This window comes from Eurosta solidaginis, chromosome 1 (genome assembly GCF_040869045.1).
Source record: "Eurosta solidaginis isolate ZX-2024a chromosome 1, ASM4086904v1, whole genome shotgun sequence".
NCBI classification, from domain to species: Eukaryota; Metazoa; Arthropoda; class Insecta; order Diptera; family Tephritidae; genus Eurosta; species Eurosta solidaginis.
In genome coordinates this window covers 225,780,697-225,797,392 of record NC_090319.1, presented here as the reverse complement: position 1 = coordinate 225,797,392, position 16,696 = coordinate 225,780,697, and the positions used below count along the sequence as shown (strand labels likewise).

Genomic DNA, 16,696 nt, shown 5'->3' with positions numbered 1-16,696 from the left:
TACATGATGTTGTAGGGCCTGTATTAAGTGCTGCTGCTGTAGAAGGTCAAACCTTTTCCACCTCTGTTGAGACAGCACCCGAAACCACCGCTGCCGCCGCATCATTTGTTTCTGCTGCTGTGTCAAACCACGATGCCCTATCATTTACTTATAACACTGGTTTTTATGTCGCTTCTAACTCACCTTTTGGAGAAGCTAGTCAACTAGAGGACCAGTTAAGTGTCCTGAAATTGCGCCGCGAAATCGTGGAACTCCTAAGTTAGCTACAACAAATACAAAGCAACCCAAGTGTTCGCATAGGAAAATATATAAATTTCGATGAACTAGACGCTGCAGTACCAAAGTTTAGCGGTGATAATCATTATGATATCAACAGGTGGTTTCTGCAGTTCGAGGACTACGCTGATGCGAATAAGTACGATGAAAGGCACAAGTGCCTAGCACTGAGGCGGTGCATGACAGGAACGACAAAAGAATTTATTTTAAACAAGGATCTTATGGAGTACTCAGCTCTTAAGTCGTCGTTGTATGCGATGTTCCGACGCAATTGCTCGCGGCAAGAAGTATCGTCAACTAAGGCTACGCAAATTGAAGCCATCCGAAACTTGCATTAGCTACGTCGTCGCGATGCAATCGATAGCCGCTCAGACAGAGATACCGGAACCGGAGTTGGTCGATATAATCATTGATGGAATCCTAGACAGTATCAACAATATTAGTATACTCTATGGCGCCAATTCGGTGGCAGAACTAGTACGGCGAACTGAACGGTATGAGCAGCGCCGCCAGAACTCTTCACGGAAACAATTTGGAAATACCGCTGGAAGCATCGAAACAAAAACGCCGAGGGTAGTTACCGGCGATGATTGGACAACAATACGCTGCTCCAACTGCTCCCGATTTGGTCACTATCAGAGCAGTTTCCCAAAGCCTCAACGCCCTGCAGGTTCCTGTTTAACATGCCACCAGTTGGGACATACGCACAAGGATTGCCCTCGTAAGAAGAACCAGCTCACTCGTGTCGCCACCATCTCCAATACTGAGGATTACTATGATATAGCAGATAAGGAAGAGGTAAGTGTGGCCTTTTACAATTTAAATCGAAACAGATGGTCAGGTTTTGTAAATATTATTTCTCTCCTTGATTCCGGTAGTCCGATTAATATCATGCAAAGATCTGTTGCTACAAAATTTATAAAATTACCACCTATTGCGGTACCTACGAAGTACATCGGGGCCGGCAGAAATAGACTTCACTCGTTTGGCATAAAATTGTGTGCAGTTAAATTCCGTCGTACAACCAAAATGATGAACGTTATGATTGTACCAGATGAATCACTCTCCACACCACTGATCCTTGGTCAAGAATTTATGATTAAATTTAATATATATTTTGTAAAATTTAATTACAATGTAAATGAATTTAAAAAATGCAATGTAAATGTGGATTCAAAAAGAAATGAATTTATTAAAGATACTTTGAAACCTTATACATCTGATTCGATTACTGATAAAATTGCTGATGGTGACTATAGTAATAGATCGCTTAGCGATGAACATATATTGGATAAAACATATGCAAAATGTGATCAAGAATTTGCAGTGAAACAAAAGTTAGGCGATGGCAATGATTATTGTGATAATGGAGGTAGCGCATTTGACTTGATAGCGAAAGAGATATGTGCTATAGATGAAAGTGTTGTTCAATCAGAAATAGATATAAGCCCCAATATCAATAAAAGTGACCGGAAAGCCATAATGGATGTTCTAAATAATGCCTATTTGGCCCCACCACAAATCGATAAGAAACCTTACGATTATAAAATGATAATACAAACAACTGACGACACCCCTTTCTACTGCTTGCCTAGAAGATCATCTTTTAAGGATAGAGATGAGGTTCAAAATATCACCGATGACTTAGTTAAGCGACAAATTATTCGGCCTAGCAGCTCCCTTTATGCTTCTGCTATTGTCCTAGTGAAGAAAAAGAATGGTGAAACGCGTATGTGCATAGACTACAGAGCCCTCAATAAGAAAAATGTTAGGGACAATTTCCCATTACCCCTAATAGATGATTGTATTGAATATATGTCAGGGAAAAAGTGTTTTACGTTACTCGACCTGAAAGATGGTTTCAATCAGCTAGCGATGCACGAGGATTCTATTCCTTTAACGTCATTTGTTAAACCACATGGTAAATTTGAATACGTTAGGATGCCTTTCGGGTTAAAGAATACACCAGCTAATTTCCAGAGATTCGTTTATAACATTTTTCGGGACATGATAGATGCGAGAGAAATTATTGTGTACATTGACGACATATTAGACATAGCTTCAAACAATTTTGAATGTAACCTCGAGACCCTAGGAAAAGTGCTCAGCAGGGCCTATGAAAGGAATTTAGAACTTAAGCTGAAGAAGTGCAAGTTCGGCTATAACAAAATAGAGGACTTAGGTTATCTCGTCAGTCCGTCAGGGATACAACCATCGACATCCCACATTAAAGCAATTGCAAATTACCCAATTTCGAGGAACCAGAAAGAGCTTCGTTCTTGTATTGGACTATGCTCCTACTTCCGTAAGTTTGTACCCTCATTCTCCAAAACCGCTCATCCACTTCTGAACCTCTTACGTAAAGAAGCTGAGTTCATATTTTCGGAAGACTGCTTGAAGGCCTTCAAAGCTCTTAGAAATGCGTTAGTCAGTGCCCCACTTCTGGCTATATATGATCGTAATCGTGAAACACAACTTCACTGTGATGCAAGCAGTCAGGGTTTTGGATCTGTTCTATTGCAAAACAGGATGACGGTAAATTTCACCAAATTGCATACTTTTCTAAAACAACCACTCCGGCCGAGTCTAGATATCATAGCTTTGAGCTAGAAACCTTGTCGATTATTTATGCCCTCCGGAGGTTTAGAATCTACTTAGAAGGCATCCCATTTGAAATTATTACTGACTGCAATTCGTTGACAATGACTTTGAACAAGAAACAAATTAACCCTCGAATAGCCCGATGAGCACTTCAGTTGGAAAATTTTAACTACTCTATTAAACATCGAATCTGAACAAACCTTGGGCATGTAGACGCCCTAAGTCGAAGTCCGTTATTTGAAGGAGGGCGTAGGCTCAATTGTAAAACACGAAGCATGCAATGGCGAAAACGTAGTGAAACCTCGGCCCTCGGTGAAGAAATATATGTTAGTTGCTGCAGTAGACCTGGATGATTTGGATGTTCAAATCCAAATCGCCCAGAATCGAGATGAAAAACTTAAGAAACTTATGAGCGAATTGGATCGATTGGTCGATAGCTTAGTATGTCGCAGGATTGGTCAAAAGGTCATGCTGTGTGTCCCTACAGAAATGCAAGAAAATGTAATTCGGTTTACACATGAGAAAATAGGTCATCTAGGGGCAGATAAATGCTATAATCAAATAAGGAAAACTTATTGGTTCAGCGAAATGAAGAAAAAAATTCGTAGACTAATCCAAGACTGCATCAAATGCATTATATATTCTGCGCCTGCTCGTTCTAACGAGCATAACCTCTTTAGTATTCCAAAGAAACCAATTTCATTTGACACCCTCCATTTGGACCACTTCGCCCCCTGCCCGCGATTAGGTCAAAGCGTAAACATATATTGGTGGTTATATATGTGATGGGTGTTAGGTGTGTGTGTTAGGAACCTTAGTGAAACCCGACAAGACGCGCTTAAAAACATAAAACGGTCCCAGGAATATAATATACGATACTTCTTGAGAAACAATATCCATGCCAAGACCTACTCAGTTGGAGACTTCGTAGTTATAAGGCACACTGATACAACCGTCGGAACCAACAAGAAACTCCATAAATCATTGCCAAATGACCGTTACGTCATCAGAGATATAAATAACTGCCAATTGACACATTTACCATATGATGGAGTCGTTGACGCTTTAAAAATTCGCAAATGGTGTTCGCCAACCAATGGGAACATAGAAAAAAATAATAATAATGTCCAGTCACCAATGGCAAAATGAAATGTTAATTGATTGATGTCAATCATTATGTCAGATTGGCCGAGTTGTAATGTCACCTTAAGTTGGTAGTGTCACCTTTAGTTTTAAGTTTTATTCATATAAGCAACCCTGTACATAGCAACCCTGGCATAGGATGGCGAGTATAAAAGAAAATGTCAAAAAGAGGGAAGCGCAGCTAACTTCACTGATTTCCTTCTTCTTCCTGTGCCAGCCAAAAAGGACAAGTTGCCATTTTGTAAGACAAACTAAATATCGAAAATAAAATAAAGACATCTTGTCGAATAAAACGATAAAGTTTCACTGGGTGCATTGGATTGCGCGTGTACAAAGTGTTGGTTGACCGATGAATTTTTGTTTGTTTTGTGCGTGTCTACTTCTTCTCCAAATGTTCAGAGTGCCTTAGGGTGATCCTAAATTTAAAATTTATGTGGGCGAAAATGTACATTTTTTGCTTGCGTGCAAAGTGCGCAAGTCTAATTTGTACTTCGATCCAGTAATTATTAATTCAATATACAACAGAATATATGTATTTTGGCGTGTAATTCATAAAGATCTATGTACATGTCGGGTACTTAATAAAAATATATAAATGGTAAATTGAAGGTTATAAATTCAATTATTGTATTACAAAAATGTATGTTAAAATTGCATATGTAAGTATATGCTGTGAGGGTATAAAACCCTCGGTTTTGGGGTCCTCACAGCACAATAACTTACCTCATCAGCAACACTATTTGCCTTTATTTGAAGTTCTTCTAGTTCCGTCTTTGGCACCTGGGGTGTCAGACTTTCTTCGTTAGGTGTGTCAACCGACATTCTGTAAAAAAGCACATTTAAGAAAAATTTAAATATTATCCAGAGTTATAGAAAGAGAAACTGTTTCCAAAATTTAAGTAATAGTTTGAGATATTGGATTTCGCCTGTTCATTTTTGATACTCAACTTGGCGGGGACATAAGTTCTAAATCAAAATTACAAAGACATCTGAAAAATCTTTGGCAGGGTGAACAAGTATGGAAGTCTAAGTTCAGGTGAAACCGAACATTATATACCCAGATGTACACTTGAAATGCTGTTGTTGTTTGGTTTGTGTGCTTAATAGTGTTACAAGGCTGCGCAATAATACATATACATATGGTTCTATTCTGAACTAATTTTTCTTCGAGTTGTGGCTCCCGAAACATAGAAAATTGCTTAGTCATAAAAGGGGCGGTGCCACGTCCATTTTATTATACATATAATTAACAACGATGCCAAAAGATGGTCGATAAACGGAACGATCGATGATATTTGATATAGCGATATAAGTAAGCATTTGAAAATCTTACGCGCTGCCTTATATTACCCGCAACCATTAAGTTTTGCGTTCCCGAAAAAAATACTGTTCAAATATTTAGAATACGGCTGTGTGTAAATTATTTTCATTGAACTCAGTTGAAAAAATATTATGTTAAAAAATTTGTATAGAAAACATGTATGAACACACATTATAAGTTATAAAGATATTATCTAACCCCATTGATTTAAGTTGAATAGCGAAAACAGTACAGATATGTCGTATGTCGTCAATAAAACTAAAGGCGGAATTACATGCGCGACATATAGCGGCAACGGCGCTACACTTTTTGGACTTTGCCCACAAGAATACATGCAAAGAATATTTTGCCGCGTAGTGTAGTGCAGTTAAATCTGTGGTTATTTTAAGGCAGCAAGACGTTTCATTGTTGAAAATTGACGTAGCAAGGCGATCCATGTTTGCTCGCGTTGCTTCGATTTGTGCCTTTGCTGAGCACGGACGATCATATCGGCCAACTAAATTTTTTCAATCTATCGATGCAATCGCAATAATCGATAAGCGGCTTGCGTATACACATCTAGATTTTTCAGTATACATTTCAATTTATCAAGCGTTTACGGAAAAGTGGAAAAAATTTTGCTCGTGCCTTAAAATAAGATATATAAATTTTGTGGTGTTTTGCGATTTTGGTGAGTTGAAAATTGAATGTAGCAATGAGTAGCAAACGTAATATGAGAAGACTTTTCAAGAAGCAAAGGGAAATATATGCTAGGAAATTGTTTGGACCAGTTTATAGTAATGATAAAGCAGGGCCCTCAAAATCCTCTGTGGAGAAATGCGGTGCTAGCATAAGTTGAGTTGGCGATATAGGGAGTTTGCCTACTAAGTATGAATGTGAGGAAAGTGATTTTTCTGATGTAGCTATTAATGTAGATAGTGGAAATTCAATTGAAGGCAAACTGCAGCGTTACTTTAAGGAAAAAATCCTGGAATGGTTTACTACTTTTAGCCCATCACGTAGAGCATTTGAGAGCCTTCTTAGTATTTTACAAGAAGAGAATCTAGATGTACCAAGAAGCGCCGAAACACTCTATGCGAAAAGAAGAGAAATCGAAGTTACTAAATCCATTCCACCAGGACTCTATTGCCATGTTGGTTTCATATGGATATATTTATATAGACATCAACATTGATGGGTTGCTATTATTCAGAAGATCTCGCATTCAATTGTGGCCAACATTGGTGTGGCTGGTTGATTTTAGCACAGTTTGTGTTTTTTCTCCCAAGATTGCGTCTTTTCTTCTAAAAAGCCAAATAGCTTTTGCCTCATTAAACCATTCAAACCAATAGAAATTACAGGGTTTTCAGAAGACAGACGTTTTGTAATAGGGAAAGAGTTAACAAATTTGAGAAGTTTCTTTTTAGAACCAATTGACTCCATGTCCCTTCGTATTTGCGTGGGCGACTTCTCATTCATAGACGAGGAAAATCAATACCCTATTGAAGAAATTGAATGTAAACTAGTAGGTCTCCCTCATATTGATACCATATTATTGATGCCATTGTTACATGGCACTTTTTAACTCAATTTAAATTGAACACATTAGGGAAATTAATAATTTGTTTTGTTTGGTGGTGCGAAATCATATGCAACAAAATGTTAATTTCTCTACTTATTAACTAAATTAACATATATCTAGTGAATTTAAACAATAAATATAAACCAACCATGCCGAAAGATATAAAACGCGTATCCTTCACCAACGTAGAGAACGTACCATTATCCTCTTGTAAGTTCCATTACATATACATCTGTATAAGATATCATCAACTCTAGTATTTTTTTTTTTTTTTTAGATAAACAGTTACAAGTTGCAGAGTGTGCAGGTTGCAGTGCGTTGGATACAAATATAACAAATTTGCAAGGTAAGTTATTTAATGGGCATGGTAGTCACAGTTTTATGCTATTTGTCGCTCCCCCGGCAAATACATCCACTCACCCGTCAGCTTACGATGATGTATACAAAATCTTATGTGTCGGGCCTATAAATTTCAGTTCAAGGGTTAAATTAAGGCAATCTCGATAGTACCATCGTTAATATGCGTTCTCTAACTACTCTGCTGTCATATCGAAAAATTATGTAAACAAATCTGTTTATATTTTGAGATGTTCAAGAATCGTAATATAAATCGTCAACTTTCGCTTAACCAAATATTTTAAGAGATTTACAAACATTTAATAAAAAAGGAAAATTATTGTGCTACGGGTTTTTACTTTGCGACATGCGTTAGCTGCTTAGGCACGTCTAAATGTTGCCTATATATTACCCTTATACGTTTGTTAACCTGGCGCTTTAACTAGAGGCAACTTAAAAGTCCTCTTGCCGCCATTTGGAATTGGAAGATTCGATTCCCAAAAGCGAATAAAAAAATTTGTTTATATATAAATAAGCCATACGCAAATTTTCACCATGTGGCCGATTTAAATTAAATATACACCAATCTGCATAGGGGGTAATTTTGATATGTATGGAGCGTGGCATCTGATATATATACCAACAATACCGGGGCAATGATACTTGGCAAGCAGATGTCCAACATCAATATTATATCAGTGGAGAAAAGTGGTAAGAATTGGAAAGGAGGGCGTGGTTCTTTCAATATCACATATCCTTAACAGATTAAGTCACGTTACATAAACTTGGCGTATCTGATATTGTTAAGCTTTAACGAGAAGTGGGGTAAATGGGAATGAGGGTCGTGACATCTCCGATACAATATAAGTCCAAATCAGATCAATATACTTATTTTCAACAAAAAACAGCATATGTTGGAAAGTTCCAAAACTCTAAGAGATATCAGCAAAACAATTTAAATTTTTGTGGTTGTTGAAATTTTAATGGTTTGGATGCATATTCCATTAGTGCACCATTTACGATTCCGAGTAATAAAAGAATTTTGTTAAAAGTCTACACCTTTTCCACACAAGTTCAGAAAATTACAATGGAAGATCAGAAATTCCAAATTAAACTCAGAAAGTTACAATTTAAGTTCAGAAAATTTAAATTCAAGTAGGGTATTCTTTCTCAAAAGTTATTGCTATTTTTCCTGTTTGCTTGTAATTGACCCAATTTTAGGGCAGGACAAAGTTTGCCAGTACGCAAATTTTTTATAAAAAAAAAATCATTGGCATAGCAAAAAGCTCTACATGAATGCAAGATCTATTTGGTAATTTGTGTTGTTTTTACTTTCAGAAACCTTCGGAAACCTGAAGGAGACCATTTTTTGTAAGAATGTTAAATTATTTCTATATACATATTACATTTACCTTAATTCGACTTGATTTTCTTTAGCTTTTATGTCTTCTCAAAATGCTGCAGTGATGACTGCACTTGCAGACCAAGAAGTGGTAATGAGCAAGTTAGTTGAAAAATAAGCTGTAGCGTGCTCAGTAAAATCTTGATGGAAAGGTCGTTTCTGAGAATCGCAGTTTGTTTGTAAGTATTTTTTCGAACAGTGAACATTATAAATAATCAATTCGGTTTGAGGAACCGTAGGTTCAATTTTTTTTATTTACGTTTTCTAAAATCGGGTTAATTTTTCAGAAAGGGAACTCCGCCTACTACATGGAAGTCCTGGGTTCAAGTCCCGTGAAAAAACCTCAAACATTTAGAATTATATTTTGTCAATTAGAAGAAAGTATTTCTCGGCAGTGATTTGGCAAACACTAAAAGTGTATTTGTGCATGAAAAGCTTCTCAGTGAAAATTCATTTGCCTTGCAGTTGACGTTCAGTGTCGCCGTAAGCCTTTTAGTTCGCGTCTCGCCAATTTCTAAGAAAAACCAGAAAAAGCACTATGCAAATTAAAAGAGAAGTTCGGCCTAAACCTCGTCGTAGGTAAATCACGCCAAGTATCAATTTTATTTAATTTCAAAAAACTTAAACTAATTGTCAGTACGATAAGCGCTCTTGGCTGAGAATATGGAGTTTGGTTACACCCGATATTAGACTTAATTTTACTTTTTAAATAAAAAATTAAAAACGAATAGGTGGAAAAATTTTCAAATCTCAATAGATAGTAATTGGTGAATCGGATTAATGGCATACGTAAACTAATGACCACGCCTACTCATTAAATCCATATTGTATTATCATTTTGACAAATAGTTTGACAGATTCATATTTGTCGTTGGCGTAAAATCGGTTACGTCATTGTAGAACAAAATACGGGCCCAGGACAAACATTTCAAAAACTATTCCATAGTCCTTTGCTGTCTTTCTTCATTGCACTTTCTTCTGGACAGCAAACATTTATTTTAAAATTTTCTTAATTACTTATCGGTAGCTCAATTCATAAAGTCCCTAACTAACAAATACAATATGTGTGAAAAATTCTTCTTAAAAACAATTTTTGGTTATGGACTTTGTGAATGGAGCTAAAGCTATGTTGTGCTTGGAACGATTTTGTATCATACTTGGTCTATTCTAATAATCATTTTCACTTTCACAGATTTCAACACTTGGGAATTTGCTGCAAAATTCGGTGAAGAAAAACCTTGAAAAAGTCCTCAGCAGTGCAGTCATAATGGACTACAATATTGACGGTACGCATGCGAAGAAGGGCCTTAAAGACCACTCAAAGTTTTATTCAGTTTTCTTGGGTAACATCCGTAAAAAGTATTAAATTTACATAATCTTGATATTTTATTATTTTGCAGAATCTATTACAAGCCTGACTTCCAATGATGAACCGGAAGAACAACTTAGAAAAGCAATGCAGTTGCACAAAAAATTGGTTTAAAAAAAAAAAAAAAGCGGCATGGCGAAGGCAGTAAAAAAATTGCCAAAAAGTATGGCGTAAACTGTTTTTCACTACACCTTTTTCAGTTTTAGTTGGGAAAGTTGCAATTGAAGTTCAGAATTTCCAATTAAAATTCAGAAAATTACAACTGAAGTTTAAAAAATTTTAATTTAAATTTTCTGAGCTATAATTGAATTTTTTTTAACTACAATTCTATATTCTGAGCTACAATTAGAATTTTCTTAACTCCAATTATAATTTTCTAAACCTCAATGTAAAATTCTGAATTTCAACTGTAACTTTCTCAACTAAAACTAAGAAAGGTGTAGCTATTTAGTTGCATAAGAATGATGAAATCTTGAAGGTTAATTTTTGAAATGAATTTGAGTTTAGTTAGAAAATTTTGAATTATAATTTTTTAGTTTTTGTATACATTCAAGGTTCGAATCGAGCTCAAGGCCAGAACAATAATTTTTTTCTAATGATAATTATTGTCTGTTTGTATGATTTAATAATCGGGGATTGCCCGTATTGCTTGTTATTAAATGTATGAAAACATTTATTTGAAGCAATTTTTTAATTTTTATAATTTATTTAATAATTTGGGAAAAATTTAAACAACGTGACATCAGGACGGACAAGGCGACAGCTGTTTCGATTATAACTTGTAAATCTCTTCAAAGCCTTTTCTCCCGGGAGTGGGAGTCGAACCCGCACTCCTACGATAGTTGAAATGGTTATAAACGCATTCAGCTACGTCATGTCATGCCTTAGTTGTTGTAAAGTTTTTCCTAATTGCCTTCTTTTTTGCATATTTTAATCTTTTACATATTGCATACTTCGTATGCAATTATGTGTTAAAGCTATGCTTGGTACGGCGGTTTTCAAAGAAACTTTGGTTTTGTTGCTGTTTTTGTTCTATTTATAGAACTACAACGAATTAACCAATTTTGTCTGTTTGTATGATTTATCTAACCATTTAGCTATACAGCGGTGGTTTGTTTCACTGGCAAATTTGCTACTTCTATTCCTTTTTACCAACTATATTTATTCAGTGTTGCGCCATCTGGTGCAAATCACTGATAATGCTGGATTTTTGTTTATTGTCAATTACTTTATTTGACATTCCCAAGTGCTCATGGTTTATTAACAATTGTTTTTGTTTTTATCGGCCTATTGATAAATCATTCAAGGTTCGAATCGAGCTCAAGGCCAGAACAACACTGAATAAATATAGTTGGTAAAAAGGAATAGAAGTAGCAAATTTGCCAGTGAAACAAACCACCGCTGTATAGCTAAATGGTTAGCGCAGCATGCCTAAAGCGTACTGATGATGAAGGCTTAGCACCCTTTGAAATGGATCTATCTGCGCAGCTATGGCAGGTTGTCTGAAAAATTTTCTACTTACCATTCCAAAAACAAAATACAATTTTTCAAATTTAGAAAAATTAAAAAATAACAATAATTATCATTAGAAAAAATTATTGTTCTGGCCTTGAGCTCGATTCGAACCTTGAATGATTTATCAATAGGCCGATAAAAACAAAAACAATTGTTTTTGTATACAAGTAATTTTAATTTACATTAGTTCTCAGTTTATATATTTTGAAGTGATATCTATACATAAATACTTTTATAATTTAATTAAATTAATCAAAAATGCATTTTAACTTGTTTAGTAATTTTGAATTATATTTTTAAGTTTTTATATACGTAGTGATATGTATTTTTATTAAAATCTATTCCAAAGTATTATGTATTGAAGTGATACATTTTATATTGATATAAGTATATATATACATATTTTTTATATATATGAAATATAATGAATAAAATGAATTTGAGCAAATTTATCAATTTTCATGTAATTTCTCAACCGGACTAGGACTAGTATATTAACTAGTAGGATGGTGATGCAAATATCGACTAGTATGTCAACTGGTATTACAATGATGCATAGACTGAGTAGTATGCCAACTGGTATGTTGATGTTGAATACACTGACTAGTATATCAGTTGGTGTATATAATAACTAGTATGTAATTTGGTATTATGCTGGCGCAAAGGCTGATTAGTGTGTTAATTGGTATGACCTTGATGGTTATGCTGACTAGTATTTCATCTGGTATGATTTTGGTGTATATAATGACTAGTATGCCAACTGGTATAATGTTGGTATATATAATGACTAGTTTGTCAATTGGTATGATGCTGATGCAGAGGCCGGCAATTAATATTTCGTAGAACATCGCCGTGTTAAAAATACCAGTTGCTAAAATGAAAAAAAGACAGAACTCATACTAGTTGGGATTTTTGGCAAACTAGTATTCTTCTAGTATACAACTAGTTGGTTAGACTGCAGGGTATATATGTATGTATGTGACGCATCATGCCTCACTCAAAAGCAATTTGCGATCACAGTTGACAGCGAACAACCACACGAACTGAATTTTTTTGTAAGAATGGTTAAAATTTTTGTTCTTTTCAAGTCATGCAGGGTGGCACTGAACATTTTAAGTGGCTACAATTTCACAGGGCGAAGTGAGAATCTTAAAAATGTTTGCCCCTGAAAGTGGCGACATTTTCGTGTAGAAAAGAAATCCCCATTACTAACGTAAAACTTGAAAGTATTTCAGAATAGTTTGCCAAAATTACCTGCCTTTTGACAGAGGACTGGTAAGCCCTCCGAATTATTTTTGCCATAAAGCTTTGAAGAAAAAATGTACCTGCCTTAGCGGTTACCGTTCGGAGTTGGTTTAGAAAATGTTGACCTCGACAATGTTTAGATACATTTTGAGTGCCACGTCACGACTTAGTATTTTTACCAAAAATTTTAAATTCGTAAACTTCAATTGGTTTTGGACGCTTTTCACAATAACCTGTTTATTGAATATTTATTTTTTATTTTGATAGAAAAAACTGAAAAGAAATAAAGGTACTGTCAACATTATAGGCTTCTCCACCCTGCCAAAGATTTTTCCATATGTCTTTGTATGTTTAGATGAGAAATTATGTCGTTCCCGAGCCCATCACAAGGCTATGACTGCATCTGTTTGTATGCTGCTTATATTTGTTTCTATTTTGGTTTTGTTATTTTATTCCATTTTATCGATACAGTAAAGCTGAACCCATTTGGTTCAATATACATATCATTCTGTGCACGAGGGGTTTTTGTTGTTTGGATCGTAGATTTAATCGTCTGTTCATTTTCCACATACGTAAATTTATATGAGTCTTAAGCGCCTATCACAATAATCTCTTTATTGAATTATTATGTTATAATAGAAGAGAAGTAAACATACTGGCTGGTATTATAGCTTTTTTATATCCAGCTGTACTTGTACGCAGGGTATTATAACTTTAATTGTGTAACGGTTGGTTGTACAGGTATAAAGGAATCGAAAAAAAATTAGGTTGAGCCATGTCCGTCCGTCTGTCCGTTAACACGATAACTTGAATAAATATTGAGACACCTTCACCAAATTTGGTACACGAGCTTATCTGGACCCAGAATAGATTGGTATTGAAAATGAGCGAAATCGGATGATAACCACGCCCACTTTATAAATATATAACATTTTGGAAAATACGAAGAAAAAATTTAGTAAATAATACGCCTAGAATGTTGAAATTTGACATGTGGACTGATATTGAGACTCTTCATAAAAATTAATAAAATTTTTTTAAATGGGTATGGTACCGCCCACTTGTGATAAAATCAATTTTACAAATATTATTAATCATAAATAAAAAAACGTTAAGCCTATCGTAACAAAATTCTGCAGAGAATTTGCATTTACTATAAGGAATGCTTTGAAGAAAAATTAACGAAATCGGTTAAGGACCACGCCCACTTTTATATAAAAGATTTTTAAAAGGGTCGTGGACGAATAAAATAAGCTATATCTTTGCAAAGAAGAGCTTTATAGCAATGATATTTCATTTCCAAAGTGGATTTATAACAATAAATAGGAAAACCTTCATTGTTTTCGTATGAAAAACTACAAATGATTTAAAACGTATTTCAAAAAGGAAAACCCCAAATTTGCTTAAATAGCTTGGTTTCCGTACAGTGTATTATATTTTCGGAGTAACTACCAAAAAACGAATTTCACTACGATCAATTTCATCATTTGTAATTATAGGAAGAGTACTTTTAGTGCTTCCAAATAGCTGCGTTCTTGGTTTTTTGAGATGCGTTTGCGAATATCTCCCACACCTGTGGAGCAAAAAAAATTTTTTTTCGTATGAAAAACTACAAACGATTTAAAACGTATTTCAAAAAGAAAAAAACTAAATTTGCTTAAATTGCTTGGTTTCCGCGCAATGTATTATATTTTCGGAGTAACTATAAAACCTACAAAAAAAATGAATTTCACTACAATCAATCTCATCATTTGTAGTTATAGGAAAAGTACTTTTAGTGCTTCCAAATTGATGCGTTCTTGGTTTTTCTGAGATGCGTTAGCGATATTTCCGAAACCTGTAGACCGAACAAATTTTTGTTTTTTTTTTCGTATAAAAACTACAAACGATTTAAAACGTATTTCAAAAAGAAAAAAACCAAATTTACTTAAATTGCTTGGTTTCCGCATAATGTATTATATATTCGGAGTAACTATAAAAACTACAAAAAAATTAATTACACTGAAATCAATTTCATTGTTTGTAGCTATAGGAAAAGTACTTTTAGTGCTTCCAAACTGCTGCGTTCTTGGTTTTTTGAGATGCGTTAGCAATATCTACGAAACCTGTGGGGCAAAAAAAAAATTTTTTTTTTCGCTTGAAAAACTACAAACGATTTAATATGTATATATTTATATATTTATATTTATTTATTTATTACGACTCTAAGAGCCTAGTTAAAAACTTAAAAATATGATTGCATTAATTACCAATGTGTACTTAATCTAAATTTTTAAATTAAAAAAAAATTTTAATTATGACACATGTATCACTAATGCATTTAAATCTCAACGACTGTATCATTTAATCAGCCTATATTTGGTGTAGTCATACAACCGGCTGCGAATAATTTTCTATCACAATTTTTTATATATTCAGGTAGTTCGTTGAAGTATTTCAACCCTTTGTAAAAAAGACTATTTTGTTCCGATTCTGTTTTATAATTTGGCAATTTAAAATTATTTCTCTGTCTTGTATTTATATCATGAACCTCGTATTTTAAATGTAATACCTGTTATGAGATACTCTGGCAAAATTCCGTGCTTTATATTATAAATAAATTTCATTGTGTTAAAGAATATTTGTTGTTTAACGCTCATCCAATTTAAACTTAGAAGCATGTCTTTTACAGGAGTATCATAACGTTTGCTTAAAATAAAGCGCAGTGCTTTATTTTGCATTTTCTGCAACTTATCAGCTTGCGAATCTTTCATAATAAAAAATACTGTTGAGCAATAAATAAAGTAAGGCTCAACTATGGATCTATAAACCTTTACTTTGTAATAATTACTTAAGTTTTTACAAGTTCTTTGAATAAGCCATAATTTGTTTGCTATTTTTCTTATTGTATAGTCAACATGGGCATCAAATTTTAATTTGCAATCAATCCGAACACCCAAATATTTAATCGTATTTACTTTTTCAATTTCAATATTACTTATTGTGATAGTTTCAAATTTAGCAATGCTTTTTCTTGAAATAAGCATGTATTAAGTTTTTTCTATATTAATTTAAGGCTGTTAGTACACAGCCAGATATAAAGTGCGTTTAAATCACTTTGTAACTTGATTCTTATATCATTTTCATTTTTGCCATTTACAGAAATTAGAGCATCATCAGCGAAAGGTTTTATGGAGCTGAAATTCAAAACAGAATTTATATCATTAATATAAATGTTGAATAAAATTGGTGCAAGAACAGAGCCTTGGGGTAGGCCAATCTTAACATCCATTTCGTCTGATATTTTCGAACCAATTACTGTTCTTTGTTTGCGATTTGTTAAGAAATCTTTAAACCAATCCAGTTCAACATCTCTAATACCAATTCCTTCCAATTTTCCTAATAATATTTTTTATCAATAGTTTCGAAGGCTCTTTTAAGATCAATAAAAACTGCTATTATCGCCTTTTTATACTCAGTTGAGCAGAGCTCACAGAGTATATTAAGTTTGATTGGATAACGGTTGGTTGTACATATATAAAGGAATCGAGATAGATATAGACTTCCATATATCAAAATAATCAGGATCGGAAAAAAATTTGATTGAGCCATGTCCGTCCGTCCGTCCGTCCGTCCGTCCGTCCGTCCGTTAACACGATAACTTGAGTAAATTTTGAGGTATCTTGATGAAATTTGGTATGTAGGTTCCTCAGCACTCATCTCAGATCGCTATTTAAAATGAACGATATCGGACTATAACCACGCCCACTTTTTCGATATCGAAAATTTCGAAAAACCGAAAAAGTGCGATAACTCATTACAAAAGACAGATAAAGCGACGAAACTTGGTAGATGGGTTGAACTTATGACGCAGAATAGAAAATTAGTAAGATTTTGGACAATGGGCGTGGCACCGCCCACTTTTACAAGAAGGTAATTTAAAAGTTT

At 34.3% G+C, this 16,696-nt stretch overlaps 1 protein-coding gene across 3 annotated transcripts in view; it reads right to left on the bottom strand.

The window, feature by feature from the left end:
• Snap25 (Synaptosomal-associated protein 25kDa) overlaps positions 1-16,696 on the bottom strand; it is a 1,254,720-nt gene that overhangs the window by 1,135,656 nt on the left and 102,368 nt on the right. For 2 of the 3 annotated variants that reach the window (XM_067769106.1, XM_067769100.1), the window contains one exon: positions 4,744-4,843. The exons of the other annotated variant lie outside the window; for it this stretch is intronic. In XM_067769106.1, the coding sequence (XP_067625207.1) occupies positions 4,744-4,842 (99 nt within the window). In that variant the 5' untranslated portion in view covers position 4,843. The remainder of the gene's footprint in view (positions 1-4,743; positions 4,844-16,696) is intronic. 3 annotated transcript variants of the gene reach the window in all.